Source organism: Rhinolophus sinicus, linkage group LG10 (genome assembly GCF_036562045.2).
Source record: "Rhinolophus sinicus isolate RSC01 linkage group LG10, ASM3656204v1, whole genome shotgun sequence".
Classification (NCBI taxonomy): Eukaryota; Metazoa; Chordata; class Mammalia; order Chiroptera; family Rhinolophidae; genus Rhinolophus; species Rhinolophus sinicus.
Window position 1 is genome coordinate 76,309,023 of NC_133759.1, and position 18,981 is coordinate 76,328,003.

Here is an 18,981-nt window from a genome sequence, read left to right on the forward strand (position 1 = left end):
AGCATGTGCAATGGAGAAAATGCTGCAAATGACACCCAGAACCAAAGTCAGTTTCTCTCCCCCTGCCACGGAACCAAAAGACCAGGACACGACCGTAATCTGAAGGCTGCAACCCTCTCAGAAACAAAGGGTCCATTGTCTAGGAAGATGTGGTACTGAAACCCCTTAAATTCCACCCTCAACCCTCAACCAGGGAGACAGATTTCAGCCTTGCCTCCTGTCTCCTTGCCAGTTGACTTCGCCATAAAGCCTTTTCTCTTCTGAAAAGCCTGAGCCATAGCACTGGCTTCTATGCATGCCGGGCAGCGAGCTCTTGCTCAGTAACAGTGGTGATTATGCCCATTATACAGATGAGGACCTGGAAACCCAGCTTCAGCTCTGGTAAAGAACTGTCCTGGGTCACACAGCTTGTAAGTGGAAGGATGAGGATTCGAACAAGGTCTGACTCAGTCCACACTCAACCATCAGGCCACGGCCTTGTTACTGTGTAGAGATCAACTCAGGACTGTAGGTACACAGAGGACAGTGTTTGGGGCTTGGGAGAGGGAAGATAGATTGAGGAAGACTTCCTGGAGGAGGAGACCATTGAGCTGGGACTTGATATTTAGGAAAACCCACTGTGGGGACAGAGAGAGTCTCCTTTATGGAGAATGCAGATGATGAGTTGCAAAGTGTGCTGAAGCGTGTGAGAAGTTTCCGGAATCAGGCATATGGGTTCGATCCTATTTCTTCCACCTATTGATTATGATTTTGGATTGCCTATTTAACTTCTCTGTTTCAGTTTCTTCATCTGTAAAATTGGGACGTAATACACAGTGCTGACACATGACACATTAGGGATCATTTTACACGACTTAAGTATTAAGAGCCCATTACTAACTAAAGCAATATTGACAAGCAAAATCCTTCAGATGGCACAGTGGCTTTGCCTTCAAGGGCCCACAGCAAGCTCACCTGCGAGTGTCCTTGAAACCCCTCCCTCTATGCTTGAGGTGAGGAGAAAGTACCCCCATCTCTGTCTTTGGGACCGGGGTTGGGAGTGGAGGGGTACTGGGTGGGCGGGGTGGGGGTGTAGGGGTGTGGGAGGTGTGTGGGGGGCTGAGATTCCTGGCACCTTCTGTCTTCCTGTTTTCAAATCCTCCTCTGGCCTCTCCAATTTAACTGTTTTATACCCTTGAGCAGATGAAGCACCGAGGGCAGTAAATCAGTGTTTTGGTCATTTGATCGTCAAGTCCTGCATGCGGCAACCGGTTTCTCCCTTTTGGGGAGACATCACACCAATTGTCCTGGCCTTGGCCAGAACAGACACTGGCCCACAGGTATTACATACTATCCACACTCAAGAGCCAAACAGATTCGGATATAATTTTTGATAGGTCCCAAGCTTCTGAAATCTTGCTATTCATTATCCCCAAGTCAGGAACCAAATGTAGGATAAAGCGATATTCTGGCCATCTGAACTCCCTGTCTGAACTCACCCTATGCTGAGGGGCAGCCGCGTAGACTGGGGAGGGGTGCTTGCCATTGTTGTATTTTGCCATTCTGCTCACCACAGGTGGCTGTGAGGACTGACTGAGATAACATGTCTGGCATGGTGTCTGGCCTGTGCTGGGCATTTTTCATTCTAGAGGATAACAGTGTGGTACCATCCTTTCATTTTGTAGCAACGATGGCAGAAAAACAGCTGTAAATTCACCAGGTGACCATTTCATTGGTTTCACAGAGTTGCCCTGGATACAGAGGTATTGCAATCATCAGATGAAATCAGTTTTCCTTCCTGCTTGCCTCGAGCCAACGGAGGGTATCCGACCCACATAGCCAGTTCCCTGCTGTTCCCCTGATACCGGTTCTTCTGGACACTATACGTCTGTGATCCCAGAACCTTCATACGCTAGGTCCTCCATCCTGCACTGCTAGCTGCTCGAACCCTTTCTTTGCATCCAACACATTGTTCTCATGGGATTAATTAAAAGGACAAGTATCTTTCTAAAAAGCAGAAGAAACTTGTAATGAATTTAAAGCGAGAGAAAAATCCTCATTTAAGCAACATGTTTTCCCCAAGATCCCAGTCCAAGCATTCAGAAAAGTGCAAAAACATGCATTATTGAAAAGCTTTTTAAACGAGCAACTTTTAGATTAATTTATTGTGATGCACAGACAGGGCTGGCACATATCTTGCTCACACCCGTGACCCTGGGGCCTGGGTCTCTGCTGCTCGTTGGGGGGGGGGGAGGGAGAGGTGGGAAGGTGGGGGGAGACGTGCTGAGAGCACACTGTGCCTTTAGTTCCCAGATCAGCCGGTGATTTGGAAAGCTGAACGCAACTTGAAGAGAATGTTTAGGTGATAAATGGAGGAAGAGAGGGAGGCCACCCTCATATTTCACTCTTGTCACTGTATGGAGACAGGTGACTGGGAGCCTTAGCTCCATCTGACAGTCAGGAAAAGACTGAACTGCCTTCCGTGGTTAAGGGACCTGTCCTCTGCTCTCCTCCCTGGGGAGGGGTCACCTATTCTGTAGAGCTGGGAGGACAGCACAGCCCCACCATGAACCAGCTGAGCTGAGCACGGCCAACCACCAGTCCTGGGATTCCAGACATTGATCACCCTCGGCCAGCTGCAGACAGCGGCAAACACGTCCTCTCACGAATGGCTGGGCCAGCTGCATGAGAACATGTCATTTAAGAGACCGCCAACCCTCAAACTGGTAAATAGAACCCACTTCTCCAGGGAAAGTATCCCAAATCCATCCTTAAATAGAGCCACTGAGTCAGTGCCAAGACCACCCCATGGAGCTCATCTTGCCTGGTACCCAAGGACCCTGGCTAAATAGAGACTAAAAAACAAAATTTTAAAGTCTCAACCTTTGCCAACCCATCAGCTCCAGTTTTTAAAATGAAATCCAAAATGTTGTTGCTGACATGTTTGAGCTATTACTGTCTGAGTTGTGAGATTTCTTAAATGCCCATTGATTTCTGGGTAATAAGTTGTACCTATATGTCTTACTTTAATTACCTATTTAATATTCACTGAACCATAAATCCATTCCCAGAACGCTGGGCATTTACTTTAGAGTTCCTATGACTTTGAAAAAACCATTGATCCCATGTTCTCGGAGTAACCACATGTCAGGCCTTTATAGCAGGTTAACTCATTCTGTGGCTTCCTAAATGTCTGCGAGTTTATATTTGATTGCATATTTATTATTTGGGTTGGGCTGTGATGAATGGTTTGGCTGCCTGGTTCAAAACAAGTCCAAGGCGACAGCAGAATCTAATTTGCGTGAAAAATGATGATTATAATGCTTTCCAAATAATCTGGGAATGAAGGGAACAGACACCACACTGCTTGGTAGCAGACATATGGCTGGGGGTGAAGCGGTCTCCCGCTTTTCCATGGGCAGCTCGTGTTTGTCATGACCTTCATCATGGAGGCCAGGGAGGCCTTTCTTTCATCAGGGTGGCGGAGACGCTTCTGTTTCCTTGAGAGTAAAGCCAGTAGCTTCCTGTTTGTCCCCAGCTGATTTCCAGGAACAGAGCTCACGGAGCAGAGCCTTCTGTGGAACCGGGCACCAGGACAGTGCCTGAGCAAGTATCGTTCTGCGCTTAATGCTGGCACCGTGACATCTGAGCAGTGATGCCTGGTGCGCCCCCAAATTCTGAAGTCCCTCCTTGGCCCCTGGCTCTTAAAATGCACCAGCCTTTCCCTTCATAGCTCCTTTTCCTGAGGGGCCTGAGCCCAGAGAGCACTGCTGGGGTTGTCTCAGAAGTGTCCCCAGAACACTTGCTGCTGTTTTCCTGACATGAGGTGTGTGTGGGGGGGGTGCTCTCCCTGTCATCTGCCCTGACCACTCCACTCTTTTCTACGGGATTAGAATCATCAGGGGATCTCGGGTCTCAGTTTGGGGAAGATGCACAGAGAGGATATTGCAGCAGGTGGACTCTGGGGACAGGAGTGATGTGCAGGGTCAGTGCTGACCACCTGGCTCCCCAGAGGAAAAAGCCCCCCCCACCCATGGCATTTGCATGCTGTGAATTTTCGTGGTGTGAATACTCCCACCATGGCTGATTGAAAGCTATTTATTTGCCTTGCAAAATTCCTGAAAACCAACAACTGGCTCCCATGAGTTAGGTCTAGGGAGCTGCTAATACTTCCACACATTCTAAAACTCAGAGATTTATTTCAGGGAATAAGCTCCTTGATCCACAAATCCAACACCTCCCCCAGCAGGCTAAGCCTGTCAGTCATTTACACCTTATTCTGAACTTCTATAAGCACATATGAGTGTTCACAGTGGGCAGGGAGGAGGAGGATGGGGAGCCACACCAAGTCAGAGCATAACAAGCAGAGTCCTGTCATTGGCAATAGGGATGCTGTGAACTGGAAAGGCAACCCCCACCCCCACCCCGCGTCAAGCTCACAGGCATTTCCCACAGGAAAGAACTGCACTTGTTTCTCTCCTCTTACGTCACACAAGTGCCTATTCTATCTGCTACAAGAGTCCTTCTTGCCAGCGAAGCACAAGGACTCCCTCGCAGGACTTGTGGATGTTTGGAGTAACAACTGCACAGAGATATCAACAGAAAGCAGTAACACCTTTCCGAAAAGTGGAATTCCAGGTAAAGGTTCAGGGTGCAGGGGGGGATGCCAGGATCTGCAGCTCAGAGGCTCAGTTCACCCTGGGGGTCTCACACCTACTTCCCAAATTCCAGGGCCTGCAGGTCAAGTCCAAGGTCACATCACACAGGGCGCACACACTACTTTCTTTAAGCCCTGAATGCTGTCTGACATAAAGGGGCTTCATCTCTTTGGGGCCAAGAATGCCCCCTCTTGTCTCGATTTGGGCCCAGCACAGCCCTTCCCTCTTTTCACGCTGAACTCTGAGCTCTCTGATGAAGCTCCCTCCCCAGTCTGGCCCAGTCTCCAGAACCCTCCTGCAGGGTTGCCCCCAGGCAGGGCTGCCCAGGAGGGCCAGGCCATAGCCCTAAAGTCTGCACCCTCCGTGTGCAGTCCCAGACTCCTCCCAGGGGTGTCCAATAGTGAGCTACCAGCCTCGCTTAAATCACAGTCCTGGGTTCCTCAACCATAGAGAGAAGAGCCATTATCCAAAAGGAACAGAGCGAGCACACAATCTCCCCACCCGCTCTCCTGTACCCTTTTCTTAAAGCTCAGGCTTGTTGCAAAACAAATCCAATTGCTTTCATCTGTAAAAGAAACCAACCTTGGAGACAACCGAGGACAGACCCAAGGCCCTGACACGTTTTGGTGCAGCGGCGCCTGTGGACACGAGCCCGTTTGCCCGCCGGCCAGCTGGGGCCTGACTTACGGAAGGCTGTGTAGAACTCGCGGAGGGTCAGCCCTCCGTCACCGTTGTAGTCGTCAAATCGGAGGAGGTCGCCGGGCGAGCACCCTCGGAAGCCGTCCTCCGAGTCCTGCTCCTTCAGCACGTGCTGTGGGTGAGGAAGGGAGCAAGGTCAGGGCCAGGAATGAGTTCAGAGCTGTGGGCTTGGCGGGGACATGGTTCAGGCCAAGTGGGGCTGCGGTCACCGGCCTGGGGGTCAGGTGAGGACTCCAGGGACAACTTAGTGGGCATGGAAAGCACCCAAAACTCTTTGGCTTTGTCTTGTCTGTCCATCCCATTCTATAGATGAGAAAACAGGCTCGGAGAGGGGTGGGGACTTTCCTAAGGTCACACAGTAGTTGGGGCAGAGTTGGGACTAGTGTTCAGGTGTGTCTTCTCCTCATCTGGGTAAACAGACCCCAGACAATCTGAGGTGAGAAAGATCCTTGAAGCTATCTGGTCTACCCCTTCATGTTATCGATGGTGAACAGAGAAGGGGCCTGATCAAATAAACTCAGCAAATAGACAGTGGCTGAACTCAGTGTGAGAACTGAGGTCCCGTGGCTCCCAGCTGTGTGCAGCTGGGAAGTCACTGCTCCATCAGTACTTCCCTCCCCCCACCTGCCATCAGCCCTTACCAATCTCAGGGCTGCACCTTGTCGCCACAGCGCATCCCCCAGAAGGGGGCAGCTGCCATTCGGACACAGGGCTGTGCCCTGCCTCTGCCTGCCTTGTCCTGCCAGGGACACAAACGTCTGCCCTTGGGACTCCAGCATGGGCCACGCGAGGGCCCTCGTGAACTTCTCTCTGGACGTGGCCGGGGCCGCAGGGCTCAGAGGCGTCCCCCGCAGCCATATTCCAAACGGTGACTAAGGATAGAAATTCCAGGCAAACTCACTCAGCTGGAGCCAGAGGCTGGTGTATCTTACAGGGAAAATGCTCAGAAGAAAGGAAATAATCTTATTTTATTTTTTTTGCGGGGGGAGGACAGGAGCATTTTCTCTTTATTTAACAGTCTCAGCTTGGCCTGATATATTAAAGGCAATTTAACGTGATAATGTTAAAAAAATGACCCTTCGCCCAGCAAGTAAGAGTGTTCGATAAAAGGGAGATCAACCGTAACGCCCGAAATCAATCTTGCAGAGATGGAAATTTCCCTTTGTCTGTTTCTGCATTGGAAATTGATTAACTTTTCATAGGACCAACAAGTTTTTCCGCAATGCCTTTGATTCAGTGTCAGGAAAAGGACCACTTTAGCTGGGCTCTGCTTGGCAGATTTATGAAACGGACTTTAAATACATTAAATTTTAAAGAGGAAATCATAGTCCAATTACCATGGTTGTTAATGGATTCTGGTGCCTCGGGGCACGTCTCTGCCAGGTTAGAGCAACATGACCAGGGAGGTTCTATTTACTTGGCAATGACCGGGGAGGCTTGTGGGCCTGGGGTGCCAAGAGCCTCCAGCTGCCTCTGTCCAAGGCAAGCCCAGCCGCCTGCCCTTGGTGTCCCTTGCATTGCCTGTAGCGTGGGGCATCGCCCGATGGTTCTTCCTGCGGGAACTTTAACTAACAGGACCAGGGCTTTTCCCTGAGCAGCTTGGGTCATCTGTGGGCCATTGGGCTCTTCGCCATAGCTGGGGACCTAGTGCTACTGCAGATGGTGACATGCTGGCTGGCATGGCTGAGATGGCATGTGCTGTGGGCAGCGGCCTCTGGGAGGCAGACCCTGGATAGACTTGCACATGTTGCCTAGGTGTGGGCGAGCAGAGTGGGGTCTGCAAGTGCCTTTAGGTCTGTGGTTCCCAGCACGTTCCTGGAAGGGCTCTGGACGGGCTGGGGGAGAGGCCTGTGGGAGGGGCACCTGCGTGGCAGAGCCTCTGGGTGACTGCTCCGTGCTCAGGTTTTGTGGGCACTTGTTAAGGCTCCACAGACCCCCAGAGGAGCAGGCGGAGCCCCCTGGCGGGAGCCATTGTCCCCCAGGGAGACCCCTGTGCTGTGTGCACACCAGCCCACCTGGGGTTGGTCTTAGCTCCATCATGTCCCAGGCAGTGAACACAATTCAGGCTTGATTTTTTTGGAACCCTTGTTTCCTCACCTAAAAATATCTGTGAAGTGGAGAGAACAGTAGTGCCTACCTCACAGCAGAGGATGGCTGACAGGTTTAAGGAGGAGCTCATCGTAATAGGGTGATGACAATGACACTGTCCCCTCCTGAGCACACACCATGTGCCAGGCACGGTGCTAAGCACTTCCCATATCTCAGCTTGTTTCCCCTCCTGATGCCCCTGTGATGGTCACAGACAAGAAACGGAGGCACAGACAGGTGAGGGTCTCCTAAGACCCACCGATAGTAAATGCTGGAGGTGGGCCTTGGGTGCCGGCAGTCTGACCGTAAAGCCTGCGTTCTCAGCTACCACACCACACAGTCAGGAACTCTGCCGTGCTTGTCACATCACAGGGCAAGGGCCTGGCTTACTGCCAAGCACACAGGATGCTCAGTAAGCGTTAGGACACGCCCTAGCCCAGTCGTTCCTGGTGACCTGGCCACAGCTTTGATAAGGTCACCGCATCATGCGAAGGGTGTCTTTAAAGTGGCATCAAAGGCAGGGACTCATCCTTATTTTCTGTTCTCAGTCCATCCTGATTATCTGCCCCGTCCTTGTTATCTGGGCACTCCGTGGTCTCTGGGGATGAGCTGCCCCTGCCCACCACCCTGCTTGGGGAAGCTGACCTCGCCCTCCTTGAAAATCTTTGCGTCAGCCTGGTGTGGCTCTAGGGCCTCCGGCCCTTAGCGGCAAACCAGCAGAGCAGGAATGCAGGCTCTTCCAGCCCACCCAGCCTCCTTCCTGCCCCCAGCACCCAAAGGTCCTCCCTGCCGCTGGCAGTGGCTGGGCCCCATGAGGCTCCTTCCTCGCTACTCTCTGCCACAGATGTTCACTGCCCTCGCACCACCTCCTGGCTGGACAGAGGAACACCAATCTAAGAGTTTTCTCACATGGAAGAGCAGTGTTTGGGGGTGGACATGGGGCTTCCTGCAAGTAAGCAGGCTAAGGTTTGGGTTGTTGATACCTGAGTCCAAAAGAATGGCGAGATCCTAGGGGAGGGGTCTTTGGGATGCCCAGGTTACAGCTCCAGCCACGTTTGGTGGAAACCAAGCCTGCTTCTGGCTGAAGAAAGCAAGTAAAAGGACTCAAGGAAGGAAACATTTATTTCCTAATGACATCGGAGACCAGCCCCTCTGAAGTATGTGCTTGTCAGTTAGCTGCGAGTGTTTCAAAGCTTGTTTGTAAATATTGGCTGAAGGTGGCGGGTGGGGAGAAGATACTTGGCACCGTTTTGTTTATAAGGGATGCTCAGAGGAGTTGGACACAAGCTCTCTGACCCTGCAGAGAAGGCTGTCTCTGGCAGGAGAAAGGCCTCCTTGGTGTCCCGGTACAGAGACAGCAATAAACGGTGCTCCTCGCGTGGATCTCTCTGCTCTCTTCACTTTCCTGCTAAATGGCAAACTGAATTCCTCTGTAATTCGATTTTCACTGGAGGCTGTACTCACCGAAGCTAGTTCAGAGCTGTTCAGGTGGCCGTCACCATCTGCATCCAAGCCCTTAAACAGAGATTCCACCAGGAGGCGCTTCTGGGAGGCAGAGTCTTGTGGGCTGTCTCCTTCTCGGAGCGGCTGCAGGCGGGTCTGGAGCGCCAGAAGGACATTCTTCAGGCGGGCATAACTGGCCATGGTGCATGGGTCACCTGGGAGAGAAGATGAGGTTATTGCAACGAGAATCCTCCTCAGTGTGGAGAGAACATTCATCCGCCCCATTCATGAGTGACTAGGCATTTACTGCGTGCGGTGCAGGGCGCCCCTGAGTGGATAGGACCTGTTTGTCTGTCCACCAATCCATCTCATAAATACCGAGCACTGAACTGATGCAAATGCTGGACAGAGCCTGTTCGTCCATCCCACAGGTACCATGTTTCCCCGAAAATAAGACCTAGCCAGACAATCAGCTCTAATGTGTCTTTTTTACCAAAAATTAATATAAGACCTGGCATTATATTATATTATATTATATTATATTATATTATATTATATTATATTATATTATATTATATTATATTATATCCGGTCATATATTGTAGTAAAATAAGACTGGGTCTTATATTAATTTTTGCTTCAAAAGATGCATTAGAGCTGATTGTCCAGCTAGGTCTTATTTTTGGGGAAACGGTATTTATTGAGCACCTACTACATGCCACACATAGAGCAATTGCCAGATGGAATATGGAGTTTGTCCAGGGGAATTCACAGCCATAGCCCCCACAGCGGCTTTAGGAAAGCCGGCTCCAATTCCATTTTGTAATAGCTTGTCTTTGCCTTAATCCTACCTTAAAGGCTGCTTTTGAATACTTGGTCTCATAGATTCAGGAGTTTTAGTTAACAGGACTAATAAACCCTGCTTAAGTTAATTAGGTACATTCCCAGAGCTGGATTACTTCAAAACAAACATGTGTATGCAAGTCTATGACCAAGAAACAAAGGGAAGCTTTACGAAATTAACACCCAAGTGCACAGCCCCTCAGATGCGGGCCTTTTATCACAGGCGTGCTAGTTGCACACCGTCAGAACCACACAGCGTTTTCGCAAATGAGGCCTGTGACGCACTGTGACGTGACAGAGTTGATCTTGCTGGTGGCGGGCCACTAGGATAAGCGCCATTCAGGGCACAGCCCCTAACAGAGGCTGCAGGGCTATCAGCAGAGCAGGAGAGCCCCTCCAGGCCCACTTCCCCACCTCCCTGGGGGTGGACAGCTTCCCGTGTCTGACTCTGCTGACTCCCGGAGAATCGAGTGTGGGCGCCTCCCTGTCCATTGCAGGTAGAAGGCCAACGCACTGCTGGGAATGGACTGTTTGAGCCCTCGAACACTTCTGCTTAATTCCAAGGCCAGCTTAGGGCACCAGGAAATACCTCGGGGTTGAACAGTCACTGTAAGCAGGGCTGGGGAGCAGTGACTCAAGTCCACTGGGTTTGAGTCCCAGCCTTGCCACTGCCTGAATGTGTGTGCACCTTGGACCAGGTGCCTCAATGATTTCATCTGTGAAATGGGGAAAACACTTCCTCCCACAGAGGGCAGTTATGAGGACTAAGTAAGCTATGCATATAAAAGGCTTGGCACAGAGTGAGGACTCATAAAATGATAGCTACTTCCCCCTTATCATTATTAGAACCACATTTGTTGAACAGTAGCAAACAAGGAAGCTATTTAGTGGGGGAAGGGCTGATGGGGAAGTCTGTCTGTCTCTCCCTCCCTCCTTCCCTCACTGGATTAGCCCGGATGCTTGTTTGTGTTTCTAGATTTTCTTCCAATTTGGGGTCAATTGATTCTTGTCAGAAACAGATGCCTGTTACCATTTCCTCTTGCATGTTTATTTAGAAAAAAATCAATTTCTGTGTTCAACATAATCAAATCTATTTGTTCCCTGGGAGTCTTCATGCTCTGACAGGAATGGCTCTCCCGTGCCCCTAACTGTGCTGGCACCTCCTGGGCCTGGTACACCTGGGAGCTCTTAGGGCCACCAGTTGGCAAACCCAATTCTTATGTCTGTTTAGCTGCACAGTATTGAAAATAGTGGCATTGTCCCACCAAAACCACTTGAGCCCAGGGGAAAATATGGTAGCCTGCTGGGTTTTTCTTCTTCCTGGGCTTGGATAAAGGTCAGTTTGGGGAACAGAGAGGAATCGTTTTGTTCAACTCTTGCGCCCTTGCCCCCAACAGGGTAAAATCCAGTTCTGGAAAAAGGACTGGAAGTTGGGTACACGAGCTAGATGGAAGCTCTGGTGTCTGGTATACGTGACTTCCTGTCTCTGTGTGGAGGAAACTGTCCTGGAGGGGCCCTCAAGCTCTCCTGGGGGCAGGCATTCATGCCCACATGCTGAGGCTAGTGCACACAGTAGATGGATGTGGGGTCAACAGGAGGCTTGACCCAGAACTGCTAGCGGACGATCAGGCTTCTAAGAACACACCACAGCAAGGCCACCTGAGGGATGGGCCAGAACAGGTCAGATGGGCAGAGACATCTCGTTCCCACCAGTCCCCCCAGCCCCCACCCTTCCTCACAGACCTTGGTGGAGCATAGATTTCTGAGCTCCCTGCTTCTCTGGGCCAGGGGTCTGCAGCTAGATAACATCTCCCATTGGCCGGCTAGGGGAACCATTGAGGTGGGTCCTGTCAGGAGGGCCACAGCAACATCCCCAGGACCTGCCCCTCCAATCACATCCCTATAGTTCACTGTGAGTTCACAGGCTTCCGGCTTCTCCATGCTGGCAACTGCTCAGCACATGTCTCCTGGTCAGGAAGTTATGCACATGTCTAGACATCAACCTGTGGGAAGGGGGTGCCAGTCTCCGGGGTCTTGTCCCCTACTAGTGCCCACACCGGCCCTGCTCCTCCCATCCTCTTACCAGCATTGACTTACAAACTCTGTGCCAGATGCTGGATGGCACGCTGGGGATAGGCTAGGATGGTCCTGGGCATCCAGAGTGCCCACGGAGGGGGAGCTAACAAGGCTGGGGTGAAGGAAGGCTCTCTAAGGGAGGGGCGCTCAGGGTGAGACCTACAGGGTGAGGGAGTTGGGGGGAAGGAGGCAGAGGGAGCAGCATGCAGGTAGAAGGGGTCACGTGCAGGAGCAGGTGGCATAGTGTGTCTGGAGGCCGTAGGAATCTGGTGTGGCTGGGCCAGAGTGCAGCGGGGAGAGGGGAGCATGACGAGGCCGGAGGGAAGGTGGGAGCTGTGGCAGGATGCCAGGTACTACAGATCACAATTTGCAAAACTTCCTTTGTCTTTCCTTTCTTTTACCGAGGGCCATCACCTTGCTGGGCCTGTGCTGGACATGGGGGTCCTGAGATGAATGGAGGGGCCCAGGGAAGAGAACCTGAAATCCTTCTTTACCCCAGGAGCAGTTCTGTGAGTCTCAAGAGAGGACTTGGCCTAACCATGAATGGTGAAATCATTGGCCCAATATTATTGAGTTCCTTTAGTTCCCTGTAGCTCTGGGGAGTCATGAGCCCCAGAGGAAAGATGCCCGAATGGTGGCATTTCCACACCCGTGGAGATGGTCACTTTAGATTCCAAAGTCCACAGTCTCACTGGGACGCCCTTTAGAGCTTCATCTCCTGCAAGGACTGCCCTCTTGGGAGCCATCCCCAAGGCAGGTCTTGGTTCCCAGGATGCATAGCTTTCTAGCAAGGCATGCAAAAGTGGTAGTTTACCAAGTCCCAGTTTTACTTTTTTCACTCGTGACTCCCGTGGTTACCCTGTGGGGTCAGATAGGACTGTCTCACCAAGGTGGGTGGTGGGCGTTGGTGAATCTGTCAGCCTGGTCTATAGCTAAAGGCTCCCCACCCTGCTGCCACTTTCAAACATTTGTCTTCTTGTAAAAGAAATGCACGTCCATCGAAGAGTACTTGGAAAGCGCAGAGGAGTAGTATAAAGAAAGAAATCACCCACATTGCCTCCCAGAGCCTGGCTGGAGGTGACGCCGGGCCCTTGGCACAGGTGACATTCAGCCCATGACCAAAGGAGCTGAGCCCTGGCCAGCGGAGGTCTGGCCCACATGACCTCTGTTTTCTGAACTCCCTCCTTCCCTTCACAAGTGCCATTCGGTTTGGGCAAGAGTGTCAGTGCCAAAGGGTTGGGTCTTTCTCACCTTCACACAGGTCACCTGTCCCCCATCCCAGCCGGCCCACACGTCAACCTTAGCAGCACTGGCCACTGACACATGCTTCTGCCTGGGGGTTTAGGGGGGTGGCATTTACTGCTCCCTCCCTCTGGGCTGGTCTTTACCAAGCCTCTGCACACTCACACTTGGCCCCTGCCCAAATGTGCCTGGCACTCTCTGGGCCCTGCTCCTGATTGGGGCCGGCCTGGGTCCCAGGGGGACCCCAGCCCCTTTGCAGGGAAGGTCCCTGGAGGTGATGTGGCAGAGGCTAGTGGACCCAACCCTCCTCCGTGGTGTCCCCAAGTAGGGCCCACTCCTCCCGCCAGGGCATCTGCAGCCCACCCCGGAGGATGGTCAAGCTTTCCTACTCATGGATCCAGGGGTGGAGAGACTTTCAGAGAGGACTCTAGAGAGGGGGACACTTGGATGTGATGTTGAGGTCTGTGCCTTGAATGAGGTCACCAAGGGCTGCCAAGCTGGGACCTGCAGGGGACCTGCTGCATGAGTGGGCAGCACAGATATAATTAGTTCTACAGAGGTCTCTCCTCACAGGCTTGGAAAGCCATTTAACTGTTTCCTCTGTGTCTTGGTGATTTCCGGGTAAAGAGGACTTTGTGTCTTCATAAATAAGGCTTTTTTTTTTTTTTTTTTTTTTTGGTCTTTTTGGTGACTTTGGCTAGGTCAAAAAGCCTTCTGATGAGGCTTGGAGAATTCTAGGCAAGTCCCCTGCTGACCCATATGCTCATTGTGCTGTGTTCTCAGCGACACTCACCTGTCTGGGCCTTGTCACATGCTTTCTCCTCTCCTCGTTCCCCCTTCGTTCAGGCCCCTCCCGCTCACACACATAGAACAACCTTCCTCCATCCATCTCCTCACTCTCCTCCCCTACATAGCACTTTTTAGGAGGTTTGTCCTCCATTTGAGCTCCCGCAGAAAAGCCCCTGAGTCAAGGACCTAGGGGCGACTAGTACATCTGGAGGTGATCCTAAGAAGGGTGAGGAAGGAGTAGAGAAGTGAGACTGGGGAGGGGGAAAGCCAATAAAGGGTGGGTTGCCGCTGTGGGCACCTCTAAACTGGGGCTGCACCTCTGAACTGCCCCATGAGGTGTGAGGGGGCTGGCACGCTTCCACCAACTTCTAGCCTGTTGGCTGAGAGTTGCTCCCGGGGGCATCAACCAGTCTCCTGCCCTCATCCAGCACTTCTGAAGTCCCCAGATGAGGACCCAGAGCACTCCAGAGGCCAGAAAGCCTTTCAGGCTGAAGATGCAGGAATCTGAGATCACCAAAGCTGCATGTAAGCTCTGGGGTGGACTGAGGGAGTCTGGGTGGTGTGTCATCAACATCTGCTACATCCCCTCCATGGGGCAAGTTCCAAGCAGGTGGGCTTGGATGAGACAGTTATACACACAGCGTTAAGGGTTAAATGATTGTTGAACAAGGTAACTACTGAATACGGGGGAGAACGGAGTCCTGGGGCCCCAGGGCAGACAGTCTTATCAAGAAGCCAGGGTGATGGGACCATCCTGTAACGACCTTGTCTGGGTCCTAAGGTAGACACGGACTTCTTCATAGGCTGCTATGTCTGCCTGCCACCAACTCCAGTAATGACAATCACTGCAAGGCTGGACAGGGCATTGGACAGGGAGTCAGGAGACCATCGGGTTCTGCCTTTCACTCGCCGTGAGATCCTAGGAAAGGCCTTCAGCCTTCACTGCCCTGCCCTTCCTGCTTCCACTTCCTACCTTCAAATGGGGGCAAGTTAGTCCCTTCCCACCTTGCAGGGTCATGACATTAAAGGAAATGTGAGAGGACTTTGCCAAGTCCAAGTGGTCAGCCAGGCCTGAGGGCTTCTCTTAATGAGATGGGCTTGATGTCTCAAGCAGCCGGATCACGGCCCATTTGTCTTTGTCTCCTTCATCAATGCCCAGCAGCTGGCACAGCTGGCCACTATATCAGCGTTTGTGGAAAAACAGATTTCCTTCCTCCCTTCCCAACGCCCATGGATGGTCCCGCCCTAGGACCTCTCAGGGCGGGAGGCTCATCTCCCGCTCAGCCTGAGCCTGACAAGCATCCCTGACAGGCCCTTGGAAGGGCCCAGCCACCTTCCTGCCCACCCGGCCCGCCCCTGGCACTGGCCTTGGGCTTCCTGCCAGCACCTGTGTGTGGGGCGCCTCCTGCTCCCGAACCAGGCCTGCTTTGGCAGATAAAATATTGATCAGCCTGCTGAGTAGCCCAGAGTGGGATCCTATTTTCATGTCAGAACTTGGTAATGAACTACATTTATCAAGCCCGTTCTCCATGAGAAAGGTCAGCTGCAGATCTGGCTAAGTTGTTATGACACCTCATTAATCTAGTTCCTTCAATAATTGTCCCTCTTTGAAGAGTCTACTGTTCTCCCATTCCAGCCACACTCCCTCCACACCGAGGGAGATTATTATAGCAGGAGCACAGGCACATCCACATTTAATGTTTTGAGTAGACAGAGATCGGAAGCAGGTAGCAGCCTCTGGAATTAAATGTCCATCAAAGGAACACTTTCTCCTGCAAAACAAAGGGAAGCAAAGGAGACTTTGTGAAGACTCCATCAGCCACGTGCGCCCCTGCCAGACCGGGCCTCAAAGGGACCATCTCTACTCTGTGGTAGGTGAGGCTTCCAGGCCCTGGGATGGGTGGGACTGGGGGCTCCAAAGAGTCAAGGGAAGGGGGGTTTGTACAATGGGAACAAGGTGGGAGACGCCACCCAGGCAGCGAGAAGCTCAGATGCTTCGTGTGAGACAGGCCATGAGGTGAAGGCTCCTGATGGAGGCCCAGGTCCTGGGTACAGGACGCAGCTGGTGGCAGGTTAGGGAGGGTGGTGAGGGTGACCAGAAAGGGGCAGCCTCTGCCTTCCTCTGCTGCTCACTCAGCTCCAGCCACCTCTCACCATGTCCTCCCTCTCCCACACGCCGACGCCCACCTGAAGCGCCCCCTGGGCTCTGCTCCCATGCTTCACCACCGCTGCACTTCGCCCAGCCTCCCTCTCTGTTCCTCTCCATCCGCTGTTGATTGTCAGTCTGCCCTCTCAGACTGGGAGCCCCTCGAGGCTGCGGTCTCACCTTGCTGCAGTGGCATTCTCAGTACCTGGCCCAAATACTTGCATGTAGAAGGTGCTCATTAAACGTCTGCTGACTGGATGACTGTGGGACCCCGGGGGGAGAGAGGCAGCGGGTAGGCTCAGAGAGTGGCTGCAGCCCTGCCCTGAGGACGGGACAATCCCAGTACCTGGAGTCACAGTGACCAAGGTCTGGAGCTCTAGAGGGGTCCGGGGGCCCATGGCATCCATCATTTCAGCTCTGGGGGGTGGGGGGTGGGTGGAAACTGTGCGGGAGATGTGGCATGGTAGGGCAGCTCCAGAGCTGGTACATGTAGCTGTGCTCAGACACCCAAGCTGTCCTGGGCTTGCCAAGGGGCATGGACCTCATCCAGTGGGGGCACCCCAAACCTGCAGCATTGACCCTATAGTGTGAAGCCTGCCGGGGGTGGTGGCGGCAAGGTGGTGTTGCCCTGCTGGGCGCTGGGTTAGATAAAAGTGGCTCATTTGAGCCTCCTCTGGTGGGCACACAGTGCCTTGGGAACTGCCTCTGGAGAGGAGGAGGATGGAAGTTTCTGCCCTCTTGTTCTGCCATCGCTGGTCAGAGGCCACGTGGAGCTGATGCTTGGAAGAGCAGCCCAGGCAGGGAGGCCTGAGGGTGAATTGGGTCAGGGCATAGTTTTGGGGTCCTGAATCAGGGCTCTGATCAGTAAATGAGCACAAGCTGCCCCTGGGGACCCTCTGTGCTCTTGGGAAGAGCTTTATACACAGGCAGAATGGGGGTTCGGGTGAGTGGGGGAATCCCAAGGGCTCTGTGAAGACCCCAGCCCCCGACGGACTCCGGTGAGCTGGCAGTTCTCTCACTGGGGCAGCCTGCACTTCAGGAGTGCCATGCAACCCCCAAATTTACTAGAAAGGGGACTTTAGGACACAGACTATTGAACACCACGAAGGAACTCCTCTGCCATTAGCGGAAGCAATCCCTTTTGGGGATGGGTGTGGGCTAAGAAGCAGGGGATGAGAAGAAAGAAGTGCTGGGATGGGGGCTGGTGGGTCAGGCTCTGACATGCCAACACCTGGGGTGTGGGAAGCTCCCTTCCCAAACCACACATAGGCCATCCCTTCAGAAACCACACAGCAGCCGGCCATGCGTGCAAGCCACACCCACTGGACTCCGGCCCTCTCCACCTGGCAGGGGGGCCCAGCCACTAGGCTCAGATCCTGAGACCTCCACCTGGGAGGACACCCAGAGGGCTCCGAGGGAGAAACCCAACGTGCCCGTGGCCTGCTGGGTCAGCTCACGGGCAGGCTCCCCTGACCCCCACACAAACAGTAGCCCTGGTTCCCACATAGCACCCTTCGGCCTGAGAAGCAATGTCACTCGCCCTTTGACAAAGCTGCGATCTTCACCATCAAAGTGAAAACGTGGCTTAATTGTCTGCACCGACTCACAGCTGAGCGTGGTCGTGTTGCACAGGCCTCAGTTGCGAGGTGTCATTTTGAGATCTATTTTGAAACTGCTAAGCTGTGCAAAGAGCAAGAAGCATTTTACTCCCAGATCTAATTTACGAGCTGCCGTAACTTTACCAGAGTTGAGCTTATGAGGAACAGATGTTTAACTTGATGTAAATTCATGCACATTAACAATCTTTCTGTTGCCATTTCTGGGAAAATTCAATTAACAATAAATGCCAAAACCAATGGGTTTATCTTTAAGATATGTTTTCACTAACATGATATAGTTTTACTGATGGTGTTGACCAAGCCACACAATTTGGAAAATTCCAGGAGATGGTTATGCAGACATGATATGGTCTCTTCACAATCCCCAAACAGACACAAACAGGGGTACTTAAAGTCACGCCGCCTGGTGACCCCCTGCCTGCTGTTTCTTGGTGCAGATGGGTCACTGTTGCCCACACTGAAGCATCATGGGAAGGTGTTCATGCCACTGGCTACACCCATTACCTGCCAGAAAGCCGGCCTGCAGATTTTGTTCCCAGGTACTCCCTTTCTGAAAAGCCTTTTCTTCAAATCTGACTTTTCTGCCAAGGCCCAGCTCCAAAGAGCTGCTTCTGTCTGTTCCAAGCCACACATACTCTGACTCCTTGGCTCCTTAGGTCTTGAGGAGTTGCTTTTGTCTCCATCCCATGTCCTCCAAACACGGTGCCCCAGTGCCTTTGCATCTCCAGCACGAATGTCTTCAGTCTCTTAGAGAACCCAGCCATGGGGAGCCTCAGTGGACAGAGTCATGGGCCACAGGGGCCCTGGTGAGCTGTTGCCTGCCCCCAGTTTCAGAGGGGCTTGGCCTGCCCCTGCCCCTTCCATCACTTTGAGCTCCACCTGCAACCCCCCCAACTCACTGGTCCCAACCTTGGAACTAGCAATGGGCCCGCTGCACTCCTTAACACCTTCTTATCCTCCCAGACCCTGAAGAGGGCCTAGCGTCAGGCTGGCCAACTGTCCTTGTCAGTGTCCTCTGCTCTTTTTCCTGGAGGGTCCTATTTGTCAACCCAGCTGCTTTTGAATGTTCTGGGTTCCAGCACACACCACGCTGACCACACCTCGTGGGCTCCAGCACACACACCACGCTGACCACACCTCGTGGGCTCCAGCACACACACCACGCTGACCACACCTCGTGGGCCCCAGCACACATGCCACGCTGACCACGTGCCTCCTTCTCTAGCTGCTGCACCAGAGCATAACAAGCCTGTGTGAAAATAGCCACGTCCACCTGCACCTGAATTCACAGACAAACCCTCATCTCAGTTTTCGCCCCAGCATCAGGTCATTGAAATAAACAAAACCACCTAGACCTTTGTTAGATAAATGGTGCACTTGTTCATGAATGCCTGGTTCA

The 18,981-nt window shown here is 52.6% G+C and overlaps 1 protein-coding gene across 2 annotated transcripts in view; it reads right to left on the bottom strand.

The window, feature by feature from the left end:
• FSTL4 (follistatin like 4) overlaps positions 1-18,981 on the bottom strand; it is a 365,366-nt gene that overhangs the window by 100,858 nt on the left and 245,527 nt on the right. For both annotated transcript variants that reach the window (XM_074313508.1, XM_074313507.1), the window contains exons 5-6: positions 8,889-9,082; positions 5,325-5,448 (exon numbers count right to left, since the gene is read on the bottom strand). In XM_074313508.1, the coding sequence (XP_074169609.1) occupies positions 5,325-5,448; positions 8,889-9,082 (318 nt within the window). The remainder of the gene's footprint in view (positions 1-5,324; positions 5,449-8,888; positions 9,083-18,981) is intronic.